This window comes from Labrus mixtus, chromosome 12, assembly GCF_963584025.1.
Source record: "Labrus mixtus chromosome 12, fLabMix1.1, whole genome shotgun sequence".
NCBI lineage: Eukaryota > Metazoa > Chordata > Actinopteri > Labriformes > Labridae > Labrus > Labrus mixtus.
In genome coordinates, this window is record NC_083623.1 from 18,841,172 (window position 1) to 18,857,331 (window position 16,160).

The following is a 16,160-nucleotide window of genomic DNA, read 5'->3' on the forward strand; positions in this document are numbered from 1 at the left end:
GTTTTTGTTAATGACACTATTCAGTGGATATGAATGTCTGCCTGAGACTTAACCAGCCACCTGAACCGTGCACAAACAGTCACAAGAGTTACCTGTGACAGAGCTCCAACCTTTGAGGTTTCAGTGTTGGAGCTCCAGCTCTGCTCCCCCAGGGTTTGATAGGAGACTGAAAGACTGGTTTATCCCACAAGATGAAGCGGTCAGTGCGGTTCGGAGCTCCTGTGAGCACAGGGGGGAGTCCACACAGCGCTCTGCTTGGGGTAAGATATACACTGGAGAGACACGCTGGGATCATTAGACACAGAAGAGTCTTAAAGGAAGTGAGAAATAACCATGAACTACAACGCAGCAGGGGGACAAACAGAACTATACTTGAATTTTAAAAGAGTTTTTTCCAGTCTGTTTGGAGCCGTCTTTCAAATTGCCCTCTGAGCTCCTCTTGATTTTGGTCTGCAGTTGTTGGTTTTTCAGATGCTAATGCTTTTCTATACAGGTGACAAAAGTGATTTCATGGTCCACATCTCGTGTCCAAAGTGAAATTTGAAGATAAAAAACTAGATTATTTATAAGGATTAGTTGATGGCTCTGTGCTTTTTATTTGTTTTGAACCTGCACACCATGGTTTAAAAAGAAAGTTATTGTTTTCCAAAAAAAAGGTCAATACTGAGTTACAAATACCATCTTCAGAAATGTTATTAAGGATGGTTTAGCAATGACTTCTGAAATCACAGAAAGAAGAAAACAAATCCACTGAAAGAGCTGTAAGAACATGTTTTGTTCATAAAGAGGCCCGGTCTACACTGAAAGATTTAAAGAGGTTAAATCAATGTAGTGTTGATCGTAAATGTTCAACACAATTTTGAACGTCGAGTTCAGAGAGACATTTATATAAAAGTAAGCTTCCACACCAGGCATGGCTCTACGGGTAAGCCTCATGGGCCTGGGTCAACCCAACCTGTGCAAGTGGCCCACCCTATGTGGTTAGGAGAAACAGGTTCCTTACTTATACTTTTATTTACCCTTATTTGACATTTGAATTTAATTAAAAACCTAAATACACTTCCCCCTTTTAAAATGTATACATTGTAAGTATGCTGCGGTCATCAATCAAATCATGCCATTTTATGCCTCCCATGCAGGCTAAGAGAATCTGTGAGGGCGCTAACTTTGCTAAGCAGTTGTTGATGGGACATAAAGGACTACAAGTGAAGAACATGAGCTCAACTTTACTCAGATAAAACTCAATTTGTAAAGGATTTATGTCCGCCTTCCTCTCAGCGATCTTATCCACATCGACTGCCACTGCTTCTAGTTAGAGAATAATGTCTATTTTAATAAAAAAAAATTATTAAACAGAAGTTAAATTGTGTTAAAGTGTTCTAAAAATAATGAGGTATTGGTCATTTCCATCCATAGCAAAAACTAAACAGGATTTTTAGTTTTACAGATTATGAGTTTGACATTGTAAGAGCAGCATGCTTTACTTGCATGTGTCATTAATATATGAGTATTCAGCATGTGAACAAAAGGAAGCCTCTACATCATACATTTTTCAGAGAAAGATGAAGTTATTTTTTTTAATTAAAGGAGCCAGCTTTAGAGACTCCTCTGTTGCAAACAGATTCCCCTTACACAACCCTGCACACTTGTTATAGACAGTTCAACCCTGCAGACTATTTCAGACTACAGCTGCTGAACCTGGGCGGACCCTTTGCTAAAATATCTGGATGAGGAGAGTAAATATCTCCATATTTGCAAAAATATTGTCTTTAACATTTCAAGAGCTTTATTTAAGAATAAACCCGTTGGTAACTTTCCAGATCAATTCAGCTGTTCAAAGTGATACTGCTGGAAATAAATGGCATTCTCTGGCAAAAAAAAACAACTTTATTTGACTGAACAATAATTTAAATACACAGTCATGCTCTGATTTCCCAGAGAAATTGTCAACTGAACAACAGAGAATCTGCTGCACTGCATTAATAATATCCCAAACAATAAGAGAACACAGTGTTCTCTTCAAAGACCAGGCCTCATGATGAGATATACAGTGTGCATGTAGAGGACACTGCTTGTGAAACATTCACAATCTCCTGGCAGTTGCCGAACTTCAGTAAGAGCCATTAGGCTCGTTTAAATGAGGTAGTTAAGCTGATGAAAAGAAGCTGTATATATTGACCGCGGAAACTAAAGGAAGGGCTCCGTGTTTCTCATTGGTATGAAATCTTGTCTTAAGTACTCCATAAATCTGCCTGAACTGGACCAGGGTGAGACATTAAGGGAGGTCAAAAGTCACAGACTAAAGACAGTTTCCAACATCCTCTGTCATGGTCTAATATACTTTAATACCAGCGGCGGCAACAACAACATCAACTCAGCTCATAATTTTTTCTTTGTCAGCTCATAATGTTGATAATACAGCCAGTGGGACGCTTCGGTTGGAGAGTTTATTACTCTCCTTAAAGTTGAAATCTTTAAATCTAAGGTGACTCATCAGAGGAGAAGAAATGTTTGCTCTCAACATTTCAGCACTCTGGCAAACACAGTAACTCTAAACAGATAAATACTGAATCCATGTTTCCCACACATAAACAATACCTGGACGGGCCTCCCAGGTGTATTTATGGCCGCCCAAGTATATTTCCTACCTGATTTATTTTGTATTTATTCATTAAATTGCTGTGTGCACTAGAGAGAGAATGCAGGGGAGATAATGAAGGTGTGGAGGAGGACCTCACATTTTTAGCCCTCTAACTGGTTCAGAATTCACCTTTTTCACAGTTACACACGGTTGGCAGAAGCCGCGAGGAACAGTACGTAGCTGGGGCGCTGGTGGTCGAGTGGTGCCTTGTGTACAGAGACTGTAGATCTCGAAACAGGGAGCCCAGGTTTAGTGGGTTCCTGCATGTCATTCCCCACTCTCTCTTGCCCAATTCCCAACCCTACCCACTGTCCTGTCTCTCCAATTAAAAAAAATAAATAAATTAAAAAAAATACATTTTTAAAATAAAGGAATAAAATTGTGTAAAAATTCAGTGTCTTGCCCAAGTCAAATACTTTGACTTATGGACTGCAGAAAACTGCCAATCCACCTATAAGAAGACAAGCCCCACTGAGCTGCAGCCACCTACACAACAAGCGGAAGGCAATGAAACAATAGCTACCCATTGCAGTAACAAAAAACATTTGTGCGGGGCAGATGGATTTGAAGGGAACAGCGTTAAGTACAGGTGTAAAATTATGAAGATGAAGTGTGATCCAATCACTCAGATCACTTTGCTTATGTGGTTTGGGACAAGGCGAGGATGGTCAAAGCAGATTAGAAAGGGATGAGTGTAAGACAGAACGATTAATGCAAGCAAATCCAGGATAAAAACAGAGAGAGAGAGAGAGAGAGGCCTATTGTTCAACATTTATTGACACATCTTCAGTGAGCCGCCTAAACATGCTGAGAAGTGACAACAGTCATTCGGTTTAGAGACAAATCCTAGCTTAAGTGCTGATCTGGGATTTTGACTGATTAAATATGCTGTTCCTTTTGTTGCCCCAGTCTGATGAATCAGTCAAGGTTGATACAGATAGAAGATGTGACCAGGAAGTGATCACACCCCACCTCTTTGTTTGTCATCAAAGCGGATCTTCTTTTCCTGTATCGCCTCATTTTTTTGGCCGAGCACTGAGACTGAGAAGGAGCTCACCAAACATTCATAGAAAAAGGATCTGCAGATGAGCTTGATGAATAATTAATAACTTGTGTCTTTGTGAGTTGTAGAAATGAAAACATGATCATGTTTTGCTTTGCAGGGTTTAAATCTGCTTCACACTTGAAGGTTTTTCTTTTTCCTTTTTGCCACAGCTGGGTGCAGCTCCAGTAAAAAACTTGCTTGTGGTAAAAAAAAAAAAAAAACCTTAAATGAGGTCCCTGGCCTTCCAGCTTGGTTATCTGTGATGATCTGAATAGTGTGTGCTGCTTGAAAAGAGCCATTCCCCCTCTGGCACATCACTGATTTAGCAGGAAAATATGCAGGTCACACACCAAGAGATTTTTGGTCACTCTGTACAAGGCTCTGTACAAATTGACAGGATTTGAATAAGAGCAGCCGTAGCATTTAGTCTTCATGTTTTCTCTTCATCCCACCCAAAATATTGAGCAAGAAGGGGCCGTTCGTCTGAAAGATGAAACATAAAAAACAGCTCTTTAATTGGTAAAGAAAACTCAACCTAGAGCTTTGAGGGGCGTGATCATTTTAAAACACAGAGAACACTTAACCTGTGTGCCACAGTCATAAAAAAGTCTCATGTTAAAACTCAAACAGAAATGAAAGGAAAACATGGACATGCCTTTTACTCTTGAGCTAATCTGGAGAATTTTAATACGATCTTTTGCTGAGAAGTGATTTGCTTTTGGTTCAGCTGTGCTCTCTTTTATGTTGTCATGACTTTTAGTCGAGAGCAGTTCCAGCCCTGAAGAGATGAGGGGCGAGGAGTCAAGCGTCATCTGTGATCGGTCGATGTCCTGGAACAGCTGTCTGAAGCATTGGAACACGCAGCTGCTTCTTTCCCCGTATTATATCTCTGCCACTCATAGCCGACCAAACCAATTTCACCAGAGCCCGTTCAGAGGGAGGCGACGCTGAAACAGGAATGAGGAACTATATGCTTCGACAGAGATGAGAAGTTGAAAGGCTGTTTTTTTTTTAATTGGCAGAGAGGTTTCCAAAAAATGTGTCTTTCATCAGAAGAGCTGCTGCAGATAGAAGAATAAATCCTGATTCTCCAACATGTCCCCGAGCAAAAGGTAGAAAGAGACGAGCGAGCATCAAAGATGAATCTGCACTTTGTGAACACTCCGATGTTTGTGTGGTGACATCCAACACATCAGTTGGTGCTCAGTCAGAGACCAGCCAGATAGTAATCTGTGTGTAAAGCTTGGAGAGCAGATGTACGGTATTAGATGACAACTCTCTTCCAGCTCTTTCAATATTAAACACTATTACATCGTCATGTGACATAAATAGAGAAAGACATCTTGTCTTTCACAGAGTATAAAGAGGTTTTAACCAAACATCCATTGACTGCTTATTAGATCAAGACATCAGGCTGACAGATAGACGACCAATAATAAGTTGTGATTGCTCGCTCGCATGCCACTTCTGGACTAAATCCCAAGGTAACCTGAAAACCCGCCACAAAGCCAAGAACCTAAAAGATCTCCTAATTTCAGACTTTCTGTGTCTGTTTATCTCTTCAAAGATGCTTCAAATCCAGCTCAGATGTTTAGATACAGCCAAAGCATAGAGAGAGAAAATAAAAGACTTGGCCAGGTTTGAAGAATTGTGACGGCAAAGACAGGTGGTTGGATCTGTGAATCCATTGTTGGAACAAACGGTCAACTGGGATCCAAATCCCGACAGAGAAGACAAGAAAGAGAGACACAGGAGGAGCCAGGAGAGGACACAGAGGTTACGAAACATGTTGAGCATCCTGTCACAAAGAGATCGACAACACAGACAAAGATAACAATAACCTGGACCTTTTCTTTGACCGGTTATCTTCTCACATCTGGTAACTGGCGGCTCTCTGGAGTTATAATGACAATAAGAGATGACAGCCCCGTGATGGGTGTGATCATTTTGATAAATCTGTTATCAAATTCATGACTCCCATTTTCTATCCACTTGATTTCTGAGAACAAAAAAATGATTTCTTACAGCTCTGCTTTAACAGTGAAGTTTCTGACAGGTTGACAGAGCAGTTGTCATGATTGAGGTCTGTCGATCCGTCTTTGATTAGCAAATAACTGTAGCATATCTCGGTCGGATTTTGAGTGGAAAGCAGAAAGTCTCCCCACATGGTGCTGACACAGCCATAAAAATCACAGCTTAAACCTCACATTGCTACCTTGAGGTCAGTCAGATGTTTCTTAATGACTTGATGACTGTCACTGTCACGGACGCCTGACAGCAGATTAATGTCTACAGTTTGATGATGTTTGTGTTTGTATAAAAAAAATAGATGTGACAACAGAAAGGAAACAAGAGGAGCCTGAAGTTATAATGATTGGTTCATAAACGATAGGATCACTTTAAATCCAGTACCTGCTCAGACGAGGCATGAATTCCTTGCGTGGAAACAGCAGACACGCTGTTGTCTCAAATAGTCAAAATTAGTTTGCCTTGATAAAGAAATACAATCAGAAGAAGCATACAGGATGGGACGCTGGTGGCGCAGTGATTAATGCGCCACCAGCGCCCCATGTATGGAGGCTGTAGTCCTCCAAGCGGGCGGCCCAGGCTGGAATCTGACCTGTGTCTTTTTTCCTGCATGTCATTCCCCACTCTCTCTCGCCTTCATTTCCGACTCCATCCACTGTCCTATCTCTATAATAAAGGAAAAGCCCCCCACAAAATAAGTCTTTAAGAAGCATAAAGGAGTGGCAGTTTTAATATTGTCATGTTTTATTCTTGAGGGCAGCTTCATTCATAACCACTGAAGGCTGTCTTTATCCAAACTGACAAAACTGACTGGACTTCAGAGGCAGAAAGAGCTGACAGGTTTGTGCAAAAAAAAAATGTGCAACCAACGTCAAACACTGAAAGTCAGATGAAGAGACACTTGACTCAGCTACGAAAAGCTTTCAGGTTAACACAAAGGTGTATGGGTAATAAATGAAGCTATGGTGAAATATGAACTATTTCCAATTCATTTGTTTGGCTGACTCGTCAGGGAAAAGTTGTGAGAGCTGACATTTTCTGACATCTTCACTGTGTGGATAAGTGAAACACAGTAAGGCTGTGATAGGATGACAACACATACATCAGTATCTAATAATTCAAACTGGAAAACTGTTTACCCCGCTGATCTTCACAGGATGATAGAAGAGGCTTTATTATTTACGTAACAATTTAAGATAACATTTCAGGTACAACAAAATGCTGGCAGATACAACAGCTTTCTTGAAAATATTCTTTATTATATTATCAGACTGGATGACTCATCAGTTTGTGACAATCAGTGAAAAGCTATAAAAATCTGTTATTTTAAGCGGTGAGGAAATATTTTTGTCAGTTCATGTTTGTTTTTTCCGGTTGTCTTCATAATGTAGCAGAAGTGCTGTGTCTGTCTTTGGAAATTGTCATCCTGCGTTGACAATAAAGTTTGACTCTTTAATTAAATACATGTAGTTTTCTATTGATCTGTAGGTAATTTAAAAAGCTCTCACCTCCCTCTCTCTCTCTCTCTCTCTCTCATCTCCGTTTTGTCTCCTTCATCCACCTCCCCCAGTGTGAGCCTTCTTTAACTTTCATCATCTCATTTTCTATACATCTCACAGCAGCTCGTCACGACCTGTCCTGATTTAAACTCAACCTCAATAAAGGATTGAGTGATATCAGACTCTGCTTCCAGTGTGTTCATTACCGAGCTCCCTGACATCAGAGCGATGCTGACAAAGAGAGGGATGATTTATGAGAAGTCAAAGACTGTGCCGGTCAATTACAAAATAAACGCTGAAACAACGGTGATGCTCACCAGAGGTAATGTACAGTTATAGCTCAGTGTCGATCCAATTGAGTTGAGTTGCCTTGAAAACATTGGATATTTAAAACCCGACAATATTTATTTTATTAGAATTTGATTATCTGAAAACTACACAAATGTCTCTGTAAGGGGTGTAACAGTGTGTGTAATCATCTGTGAAGAGAAATAAAGCAGTCACAAAGGGCAGTATCCACACCCCAGTCCAGGTGGTGGTAATGCTCTTAACTGTTTGGTCAGTGAGCATGTCCGCCTGACTCTGCTCTTAGAGCAGAGCAAGTGTGAAAAACATTTCTTCCAAAAGTATGAGAATTGCTAGTTCTCTGCAGAAATGCAAACACGGTGTAATTAGTCAGAAAAACCTTTTTACTACAAGTGCAGCACAGAGAGAACACATTCTCTGAAGACAGTTAGACTCACTTCCTTTTAAATTCAATCACATTGTCCTGTAAAACAATAGGAAGCCACCATGTGATAGGACATCGAATGACAGTCAGGAAATCATTGACAGGATGTTCAACACCTCTGCTCTCAGCTAAAGATTTGTTTTGTCAAAATTCCCTTAAAACTGAGATTCCATTTTTGATGTTCTCTGTGAATAAAACACACCGAGCTGTTCTGGCATCCAGAGAAGATGCACTTTCAGAATGAAGGCAGAACTAGCAAAACTGCAGACTGTAATATTGAAACATGTAGGAACTGGTGATGACGCAGGAGAACCTAAGCTTCTGACCTGCTCAGTGCTTTGATATCATTGGAGCATTAAGGGGGGCAAGATCACGCTAAGGACCCACAGTACGCCATTGAACCCCCATTTTTCCCCAGAACCTAAAGTGATGAAAAGGTTTCTATTGGTCTAAATCACACATAGGTTTCAGTCTTTTCACATGTTTACGGCAACTTTTTTCCAACAAATACAGTGTGTATACAGACCAATTTCTCATTTTGCTTTGCTTGGTCTTTAAGGGGAATAATTACTCCATGTATGCTTTGATGCACAAAGAACTAGTGAAGGGGTATGATTCACACACACTCACACACACACAGTCCTGTACATGTCTGCCTTCACTTTATAAAGAGAGATTCTCTGAACAGCGGAGATCAATAAAGGCATGTCAGCTTTTTAGTGCAGCCATGGGCAGAGCAGACACACAGACCACAGAGGGAGAGCCGCATTCGTCAATCAGACTCTTTGTGACCCCCAATAGCTTTGATCAGAGATCACAGAGAGTGAGAGAGCGAGTGAGGACATCAGACAGCGAGGAGGTACTCAAGATCTCCGTTTCATTTCTAGGGAAGCTTGACTGTTAAACTCTGGGTGTTTCCCCTTTTAAATGGTCTGGGTTGCATTGAAAGGTGAATCCCTGAGGACAGCTAACAGAAGGGAACCCGAGGAAGGCTCTATTATATCTGCTTCTTATATGCACACACATTACCGCAGAAGACAAGTGTGTGCTCATATACAAGGCAATGCACCTAATTGCTGTGGCAGCCATTGACTGATGACAATGGCCTCAGTGGAATTTTGGACAGACTTTGTTTGAGTGTGAAATTATTCGGCGATTCAAATGGAGGGGCCGACGCGGTGCCAGAGCAGATTTACTGTGTTTGTGGTCAGTGCATTCAGCAGGGTATCTAAGGATGTGCACTTACAGGCTAAACTAGCAGAGCTTTGTTTACCTCTGCTCAGAGAGCGCAGACCCCACCGAGAGCGAGAAGGAGACGGGGAGAGAGAAAAAAGCCTGCATGAATCAGCTGAAGTTCACATTAAAGCAAATGATCTGATAGTGAGGATAAGTGTGAAGAGAAAGATGAATGGTATCCATGGAAACAAAACATGGAGAGGATGAAATGTCTGACTGTGAGCTATTCCCCCAGCGAGAGGATGTGGAACGCAAACTGTGCGGCTCTTGACTGTACTGTTCAGACATTTGCATGCTGCCGTTTTCAGAAGCTATAAAGTATGAAGTAAAAGTAATCTTTTAATAGTTATAGGCTACATCGATGCCACACTGAAGTGTACGTTGACTTTGGGTGTCTTATAGTTACATTTTAAGTTTGGATTCAGAGTATTTTCTAATACTCATAAGATGTTAACTCTTACAAAAAGAAGACCCTATGCCAAAACGTTAGAGGGCCATCGTTTATGGTTTGAATCTTTTGTAATTTATTGATGCGATCTTTTGTATCAAACATCATACTCACTCATTGAGCGGATGACAATGGACTCTTTCATGCATAAAGCAGTTTGAAAGGTGATAATTGCAGCCAAGGTGAAAAATACCTTGGTTAAGTGCATCACAGGAACTCAGGGCTTCAAAGAGGATGTGTTCCAATTTTCAAGACGAGATCTATATCTGTCACTTCTGACAGCAGAACGCACCTGGGCCTCTGTCGGTGTCATTTATATAATAAAAGAAGAAAATTACCAAAGAAGAAAAGGCAGGACCAGGCTGCTGATTGGCACAGTGAGAGCGCAGAGAGATAGAGAGAGAGAACAGAGAGGAGTTGAGAAAGTTGAACTGTGAAGACGTGTCAGTGAGCTGGATTGTGCAGAAACATTTGAGAGCGTGAAAGAAAAGGAAGTGAAAGCCTGAACAGCATGGAGAAAGTGGTAGATTATCTCTAGTTTGTGTGTTTTTACAGATTTTAAAAGCTGAAACAGGGAGAGACAAAGAAAATAAAAGAAACTTGAGAGAACAGGAGGTTTTCATGACGACTCGGACTGCAAAGCAGGTGTTGCTGAATCTTACCTTGGCCGAGGCTGCTGCTTTGATGCTTCGGTTGACCGCTATGTCGTTGCTCGATGTCGTCACGGCGACTGTAACAGGAATGGGCAGGAGGGAGGGGATGACCGGGAGTGGGAGGAGCCCTGGTCGGTTGTTGCCGTTGACGATGGCAGAGGAGCAGCTGTGATTGGCTCCTCCATTGTGGAGGCCAGAAGGACGGATGTCTCTCCGCTCCCAGGGTCCCCGGATGTCTCTGTCAAAGTGGTGGTGGTTGCGTGACATCACTTCCTCTTACTCTCAGAGGAAACAACAAGGACAGGCCTGCATGAAATGGAAAGAATAAATAGAGGGTCATTTACTTCACTGAGTTTGCAAATGAAGGTAGGGTTTCAAATATAAAAAGAGACTGCAAAAAGCTGGGAACAAGTGATTTAAGAATAGAACGTGTTGACATTGAGGTGTAAATACTCACAGCATCTGCTCTTAATACACCTGGCATGAACACACTGCTGCTCATTTACTGGCTTTAATTCATTTTCTCACAGTCATTAACAAGATAGAAAAAACAGTGCTACTTAACAGGTCTATGAAAACACCATCAGTGATAAAACCATGAGCAAATCATCAAGCATGGGCAAAGCAGCTGGGCGAGCAACAAACATATGAACACTCAGACAGGTTTTCCTGAGGACAGTGCAGCAGTATCATGATCCTGCTGTCCAATCTGAATAATCCAAACTCCTGCAGTTACAGTCCATCTCGTATCTAATGGCTGCTTTATTCAATCAGACCGCCCTTGAAGTGCATACGAGGGTGCTACCCGTTTTCCTTCAGGGTGATGGGGAAAGAGGCAGCAATAAGCTGAAAAACATCAGGATGTGGTATGGAGCGATTGTGTAGCATGGGCAGTGTATCACACTTTATTATATCATTAATCAAAGCGGTGCAGGAGCAGTGAAATCTTTCACTGATGGGATTGTAGCACATTGTACTCCTTTTCACCAAAGGAACGTTATGCTTCCCGAGCCCCCCATGCAAAATCCCCAAGTCTGTGAGGAGAGAGTGTCAGCAGCCGTCGGTCTTTTTCTGCATTGTGGGGTCTGTCACGCTGCCTCACAGAGGAGCAGATGCTTTTAAATGACAAACTGTAGGTGTGTGTTTTTACAAAAACAATGAGGATGAATGCAGCTAATGTGAATGCAGGATTAAATAAGATATTTGTGCAAACCTCTATCATAGTATGTGATGGTCTTGTGATGTCATCGTTTTTCTTCATGCATTAAATTCTCTCTCACACAAGCTCTTGTCTGTTGAGATACAGCCAGCTGATACACAAGGACAGAGCCAGATTGAGCAACGACAAGCCGTGGGCCACACTCTTACACTCTTTCTTGCTCACATAATAATGTCTCTCTTTCCAGAAAAAAACTATTTCAATAGCCTCGTATTTTACAGAAGAAAACACTTGTATTATTATCTCTGATTATATACTGGCGACAGTAAGAGAGAAACAGGTTGCACGTTCAACAGAACAATGGCAGATTTAGTGCCAGGTAATCCTTTTCTCATCACCTCAGCTGAGAAATAAAGATGCAGCTGGACAATTTCTTCACAGAGAAAAACAGGGAACAATTGACAAAAAACATGAGGTGAGATTATCTCCACAAGAGTTAGACTTGAGCACAGAGTGTTTTTGATTATTCACAATACAGAAACATTTTATTCAGTGTGTTTTAAATGTGCAGTTGGTACATGCCAGTGTGCGTTGGCTGTGCCACATAGTTCAGACAGTTTTGTGATTGACTGCTAAAATGTCTTTTTTTTTTCCCTCCATGTAAACTTTGAGGAACTAATCCATAGATCTCCACAGAAAAGGAAGTGAATTAAATTTCTGAGAGCCCACAAAAGAGAGCTTTGTGGGATAACCTTCAGACTGGTTGAAAAATGCAGCACAGAGAGACAGAGTGAAAGGACTGCTTGCTATTCTTTAATAAATGGAGAGGTTCTAAGAAAAACAATACCTGAAGAGCATACTGTATTGGCACTGAGTAAATCAAGGTTTATGAATTCATAAAGGACAAAAAGCCTTGTGATGCAATTAAGATGAAGAATATCTTGGTGTCGTCATATTTTATGGGGGGGAGATCGCGGGGGAAAGGGGGTTGCTATTGCTAAGTTAGCTGTAGACACAGTGAGAGTGAACGGAGTAAAGTCGAACTGACCGTTTGACCGGATCACGTGTGTTCCCGACTCGGTCCGTACCTAATGTGTACAGTCTATGGTCCGTACAAATCACGGATCAAAGTAAAAAGGTGCGCATCAGTGTGTGTGTGTGTGTGTGTGTGTGTGTGTGTGTGCAGCAATGTTCCCCGTGATGCTCACAGTCATGACAGCAGAGAGAGGAGCAGGGAAAAGTAGCTGCAGCTACATCTCTCTCTCTCTTTCTCTCGAAGACCATCTTGTCTTCAATATATATCTTATATAAGTGTTTGATAACTTCATTTGAGGGATCAACACAATGTGTGTATATCTATCTATGCAGATCGAACATAGATCCAAGAAATATATCGGCCGATATATCAGTAAAGGATTTTTTTTTTCCTTCCCCCTGTCGGTATCGGCCCAAAAAAATCTCATATCAGCTGGGTCCTAGTGTAAACAGGATCCATATTGCTGCGGAGCTGGTATCATCTCATGTTTTAAAATGATTTAGATGTCATATCCAGCTTCTTCCTGTAATACAGAGTGTAAATATAGGCTGTTTAAAGAAGTTCAAACAATCAATTAATGTTTTTAGACAGAGTCTCTTACATTACCATACTTCAAGTTTTATCAATCACTTACCCAAGGAGCACTTTCACAATCTTGGCACAGCATCTCAATATGTGCAATATCTTTAAAGGGATTTTCTGTCATTCTTACGCTGTAAAGTGCTGTATAGCTAAAAGCTTACATCACATCTCTGCAGAACTAGTGTCACTGGGACAAAAATCCCACTACATTCATGGTCCTCTGTACATAGACGGATTTTTTTTAAAACTCAAAATACTTTCAAAACTGAATGTTGTGAAACTCCTTTTACAAAATCTGTATTTTGTGTGTGTATGGATTGTATTGGGTACTTAGGGAGTAAAAGGAGAGAATTGAGTGTGTATCCATGTGTGGGTGTACAATGATGTCTGAATAATTGGAAGGCCAGTTATAGTTGAAATCATCATGACCTCATTGCTATCACCATGGAGATGCTCTGCATGACCTGAATTGACGTGTAAGACCACACAGCGCACATCGGGGGTCTTCATTAACTTCAGTGCTTAAGAAACAGCCAAGCAATTAGACAAAATAAAACTAGGTATCCGGTGGAGACTTGATATGCACACCCTAAAGATCAGCATCTGTCACTATGAGGAGGCACGCAGCATGTTGAGTGTGTGTGCGTGACAGGATTGTGTTGACAAAGCCATGTGGGAATAAGCAGGGAGCCGCCTGTAGACGTGAGGAAAGAGGGAGTGTAACAGATGGACAGAACGTGGCAGCGATGGAGAGACAGCTTGACAGTACAAGCGAGAAAAGAAAATGAGATTTAACAGCGCTAAAGTGTGTGCGTTGCCTGAAATAGGTAGATCATCGTTCAGGAATAGGATCTGTGTGATGTGCGTCTTATTTCTGTTCTAGGGTGTGAGGTTTGCATTGCCAACACATTCTGCCCTGTGTTTAACACCCCCCATGCTATTCCACTGACTACAGATACTCCCTGAGAGGAAGGGATCCATTTCCAATCTCTAGTAGTGTTTACTTCTGTTGACCCAACCAGCTTTCATCGCACCCACACAATCAGCCCCCTGCTTCACTCACCAGTCTGTGTTAATGATCAAATCGTCCATCAGCAAGTCTGGATGGTACAAATGAGGGTCGGGGGGGAGAGTTGGCATCCAGTAACTCTTAACAGGGACATGATATTTGTGTAACTAGGCAGCTCTGTGGGATAGAAAATAGCAGAGACTGTATAGGAACAACTAGGAGCCACGCAAACCAGAGTGTCAGGCTTTGTAAGACTTAGGGAAATTATTATCTTTGGGAATAAGAAGCTGAGATGATTGCAGCTACCTGCTAGCAGCCTAGCATGGAAACAAACAAGCCTAATGTTGGGATTGATTATCATTAGGAGGTCCAATTAACCCCTGTGGTTTGAGGAGAATTAGCGCTGTGTCACAATTCTTGCATGTTATTCGTGATCTGAGAGGTAAATAGTCTTACTTCACTGAAACAGTGATAAGTGAAGACAAAAAGCTGAACCACTCGTCAGTCATTGTGTGCAGATGTCGCGCTTATCTAAATCCTACTCCATATCTCATCTGCCTATTAGGATTCCCACTGAGGCTTCAGAGGAGATGATTGTGAGAGATGGCACTTGGTACATTTATCTGACACCCTGATGGATGAAAACACAGCCGGGTGACATGCACACACTGCCTCATTTTACCAGAGAGACACTTCCTGATCATCTGCTCTTTGATAAAGCTTTCCAGCAAAGGACAAATCATTCACAGAGGATTTAAAAAACATTTTTAAGTAGGCAGGAGGAGAACTGAAATGAAAGTGAGATTAAGGGTTACTTTTTTTCCCCACAGATTAAAAATACAGAATATAAATAAATCTCCAGCTGTGTGAGCATTAGCATCATTCTGTGGATAAGCGTCGCATTAACAAGCAAAACTTTTTTTCAATGTATATAAAACAAAAAAAGACTGCTCTGTGTCCAAGTATGCAAACTGCATGTGCATTGGGGATACCTGATGCAAGGGTATCAAGCCGCTTGTTTACAAATGGGCTTTGTTTCCTCAATGGTTTGATGAAAACAGCAGGATCTGACTCTCCTTTTCCCGTCCAGAAATCTCAGATCACTCACTCACTCTCAGCTCGCTCACTGTCCTCCCCTAGGCGCAGGAATGACCGCAGCGTTATAAAATGTTAAAATGAGAACGTTACAAACATTATGTAAGTGTTAGGTTGTCAGTATGCCCGACATGGTCAGCCTGAAGAACAGAGAGGAAATGCTTCCTCCACCATTGCACTCTGCTGATGCATTAATTAAAAGCTAAGTTACCACAACAGCTAGACATAAAGCTGGAGAAACCCCCCAGGGCTATAGAGCAAACACTTTCACATACAGCAGTCTTCAGATTCTTTGGTTTCACTTTTTTTGCAGGGTTGTAGGAGTAGCAGATTTCCAGATGCCAATCATGCTGTGTGTTTATTTTGTGTGTGTTTATGTGTGTGTACACCACTGATTGATTACATGTGTATTTTATGGAAGAAATAAAAATTGGATGTAGAAAAATGCTCAATGATTCCAAATCTGTCGTGCAGAAACAGAGATATTTGTGTGTGTGTCACTGTGGCCCACGGCAGCTGTTGCCTTTTCTTTCTATGCTGCATCCTTTTGCCACACACACACACACACACACACACACACACACACACACACACACACACACACACACACACACACACACACACACACACACACACACACACACACACACACACACACACACACACACACACACACACACACACACACACACACACACACACACACACACACACACACACACACACACACACACACACACACACACACACACACACACACACACACACACACACACACACACAGCAGTTTGAGCAAAAACAAATTGACATCTTAAATTTTCTGCATTTTCACAACTCTTGATACATGCGCCTAACATTTCAATATGCATGTGTAAGTGTGTGCGCGTTTGAATGTGTGTGTGTGAGTGTGAGTGAGAGTGTGTGTGTGGAGCTTAGCTTTCGCAGCACATACGACAGGAACAAGAATAGTGTCTTAATTATCTAAATGGCTGCTGGGAG

The 16,160-nt window shown here is 41.5% G+C and overlaps 1 protein-coding gene across 2 annotated transcripts in view; it reads right to left on the minus strand.

Annotated features, from left to right (window-relative positions):
- The window catches only part of LOC132985208 (kelch-like protein 29), a 105,270-nt gene that overhangs the window by 59,724 nt on the left and 29,386 nt on the right, over positions 1–16,160 (minus strand). For both annotated transcript variants that reach the window (XM_061052460.1, XM_061052458.1), the window contains one exon: positions 10,290–10,586. In XM_061052460.1, the coding sequence (XP_060908443.1) occupies positions 10,290–10,547 (258 nt within the window). In that variant the 5' untranslated portion in view covers positions 10,548–10,586. The remainder of the gene's footprint in view (positions 1–10,289; positions 10,587–16,160) is intronic.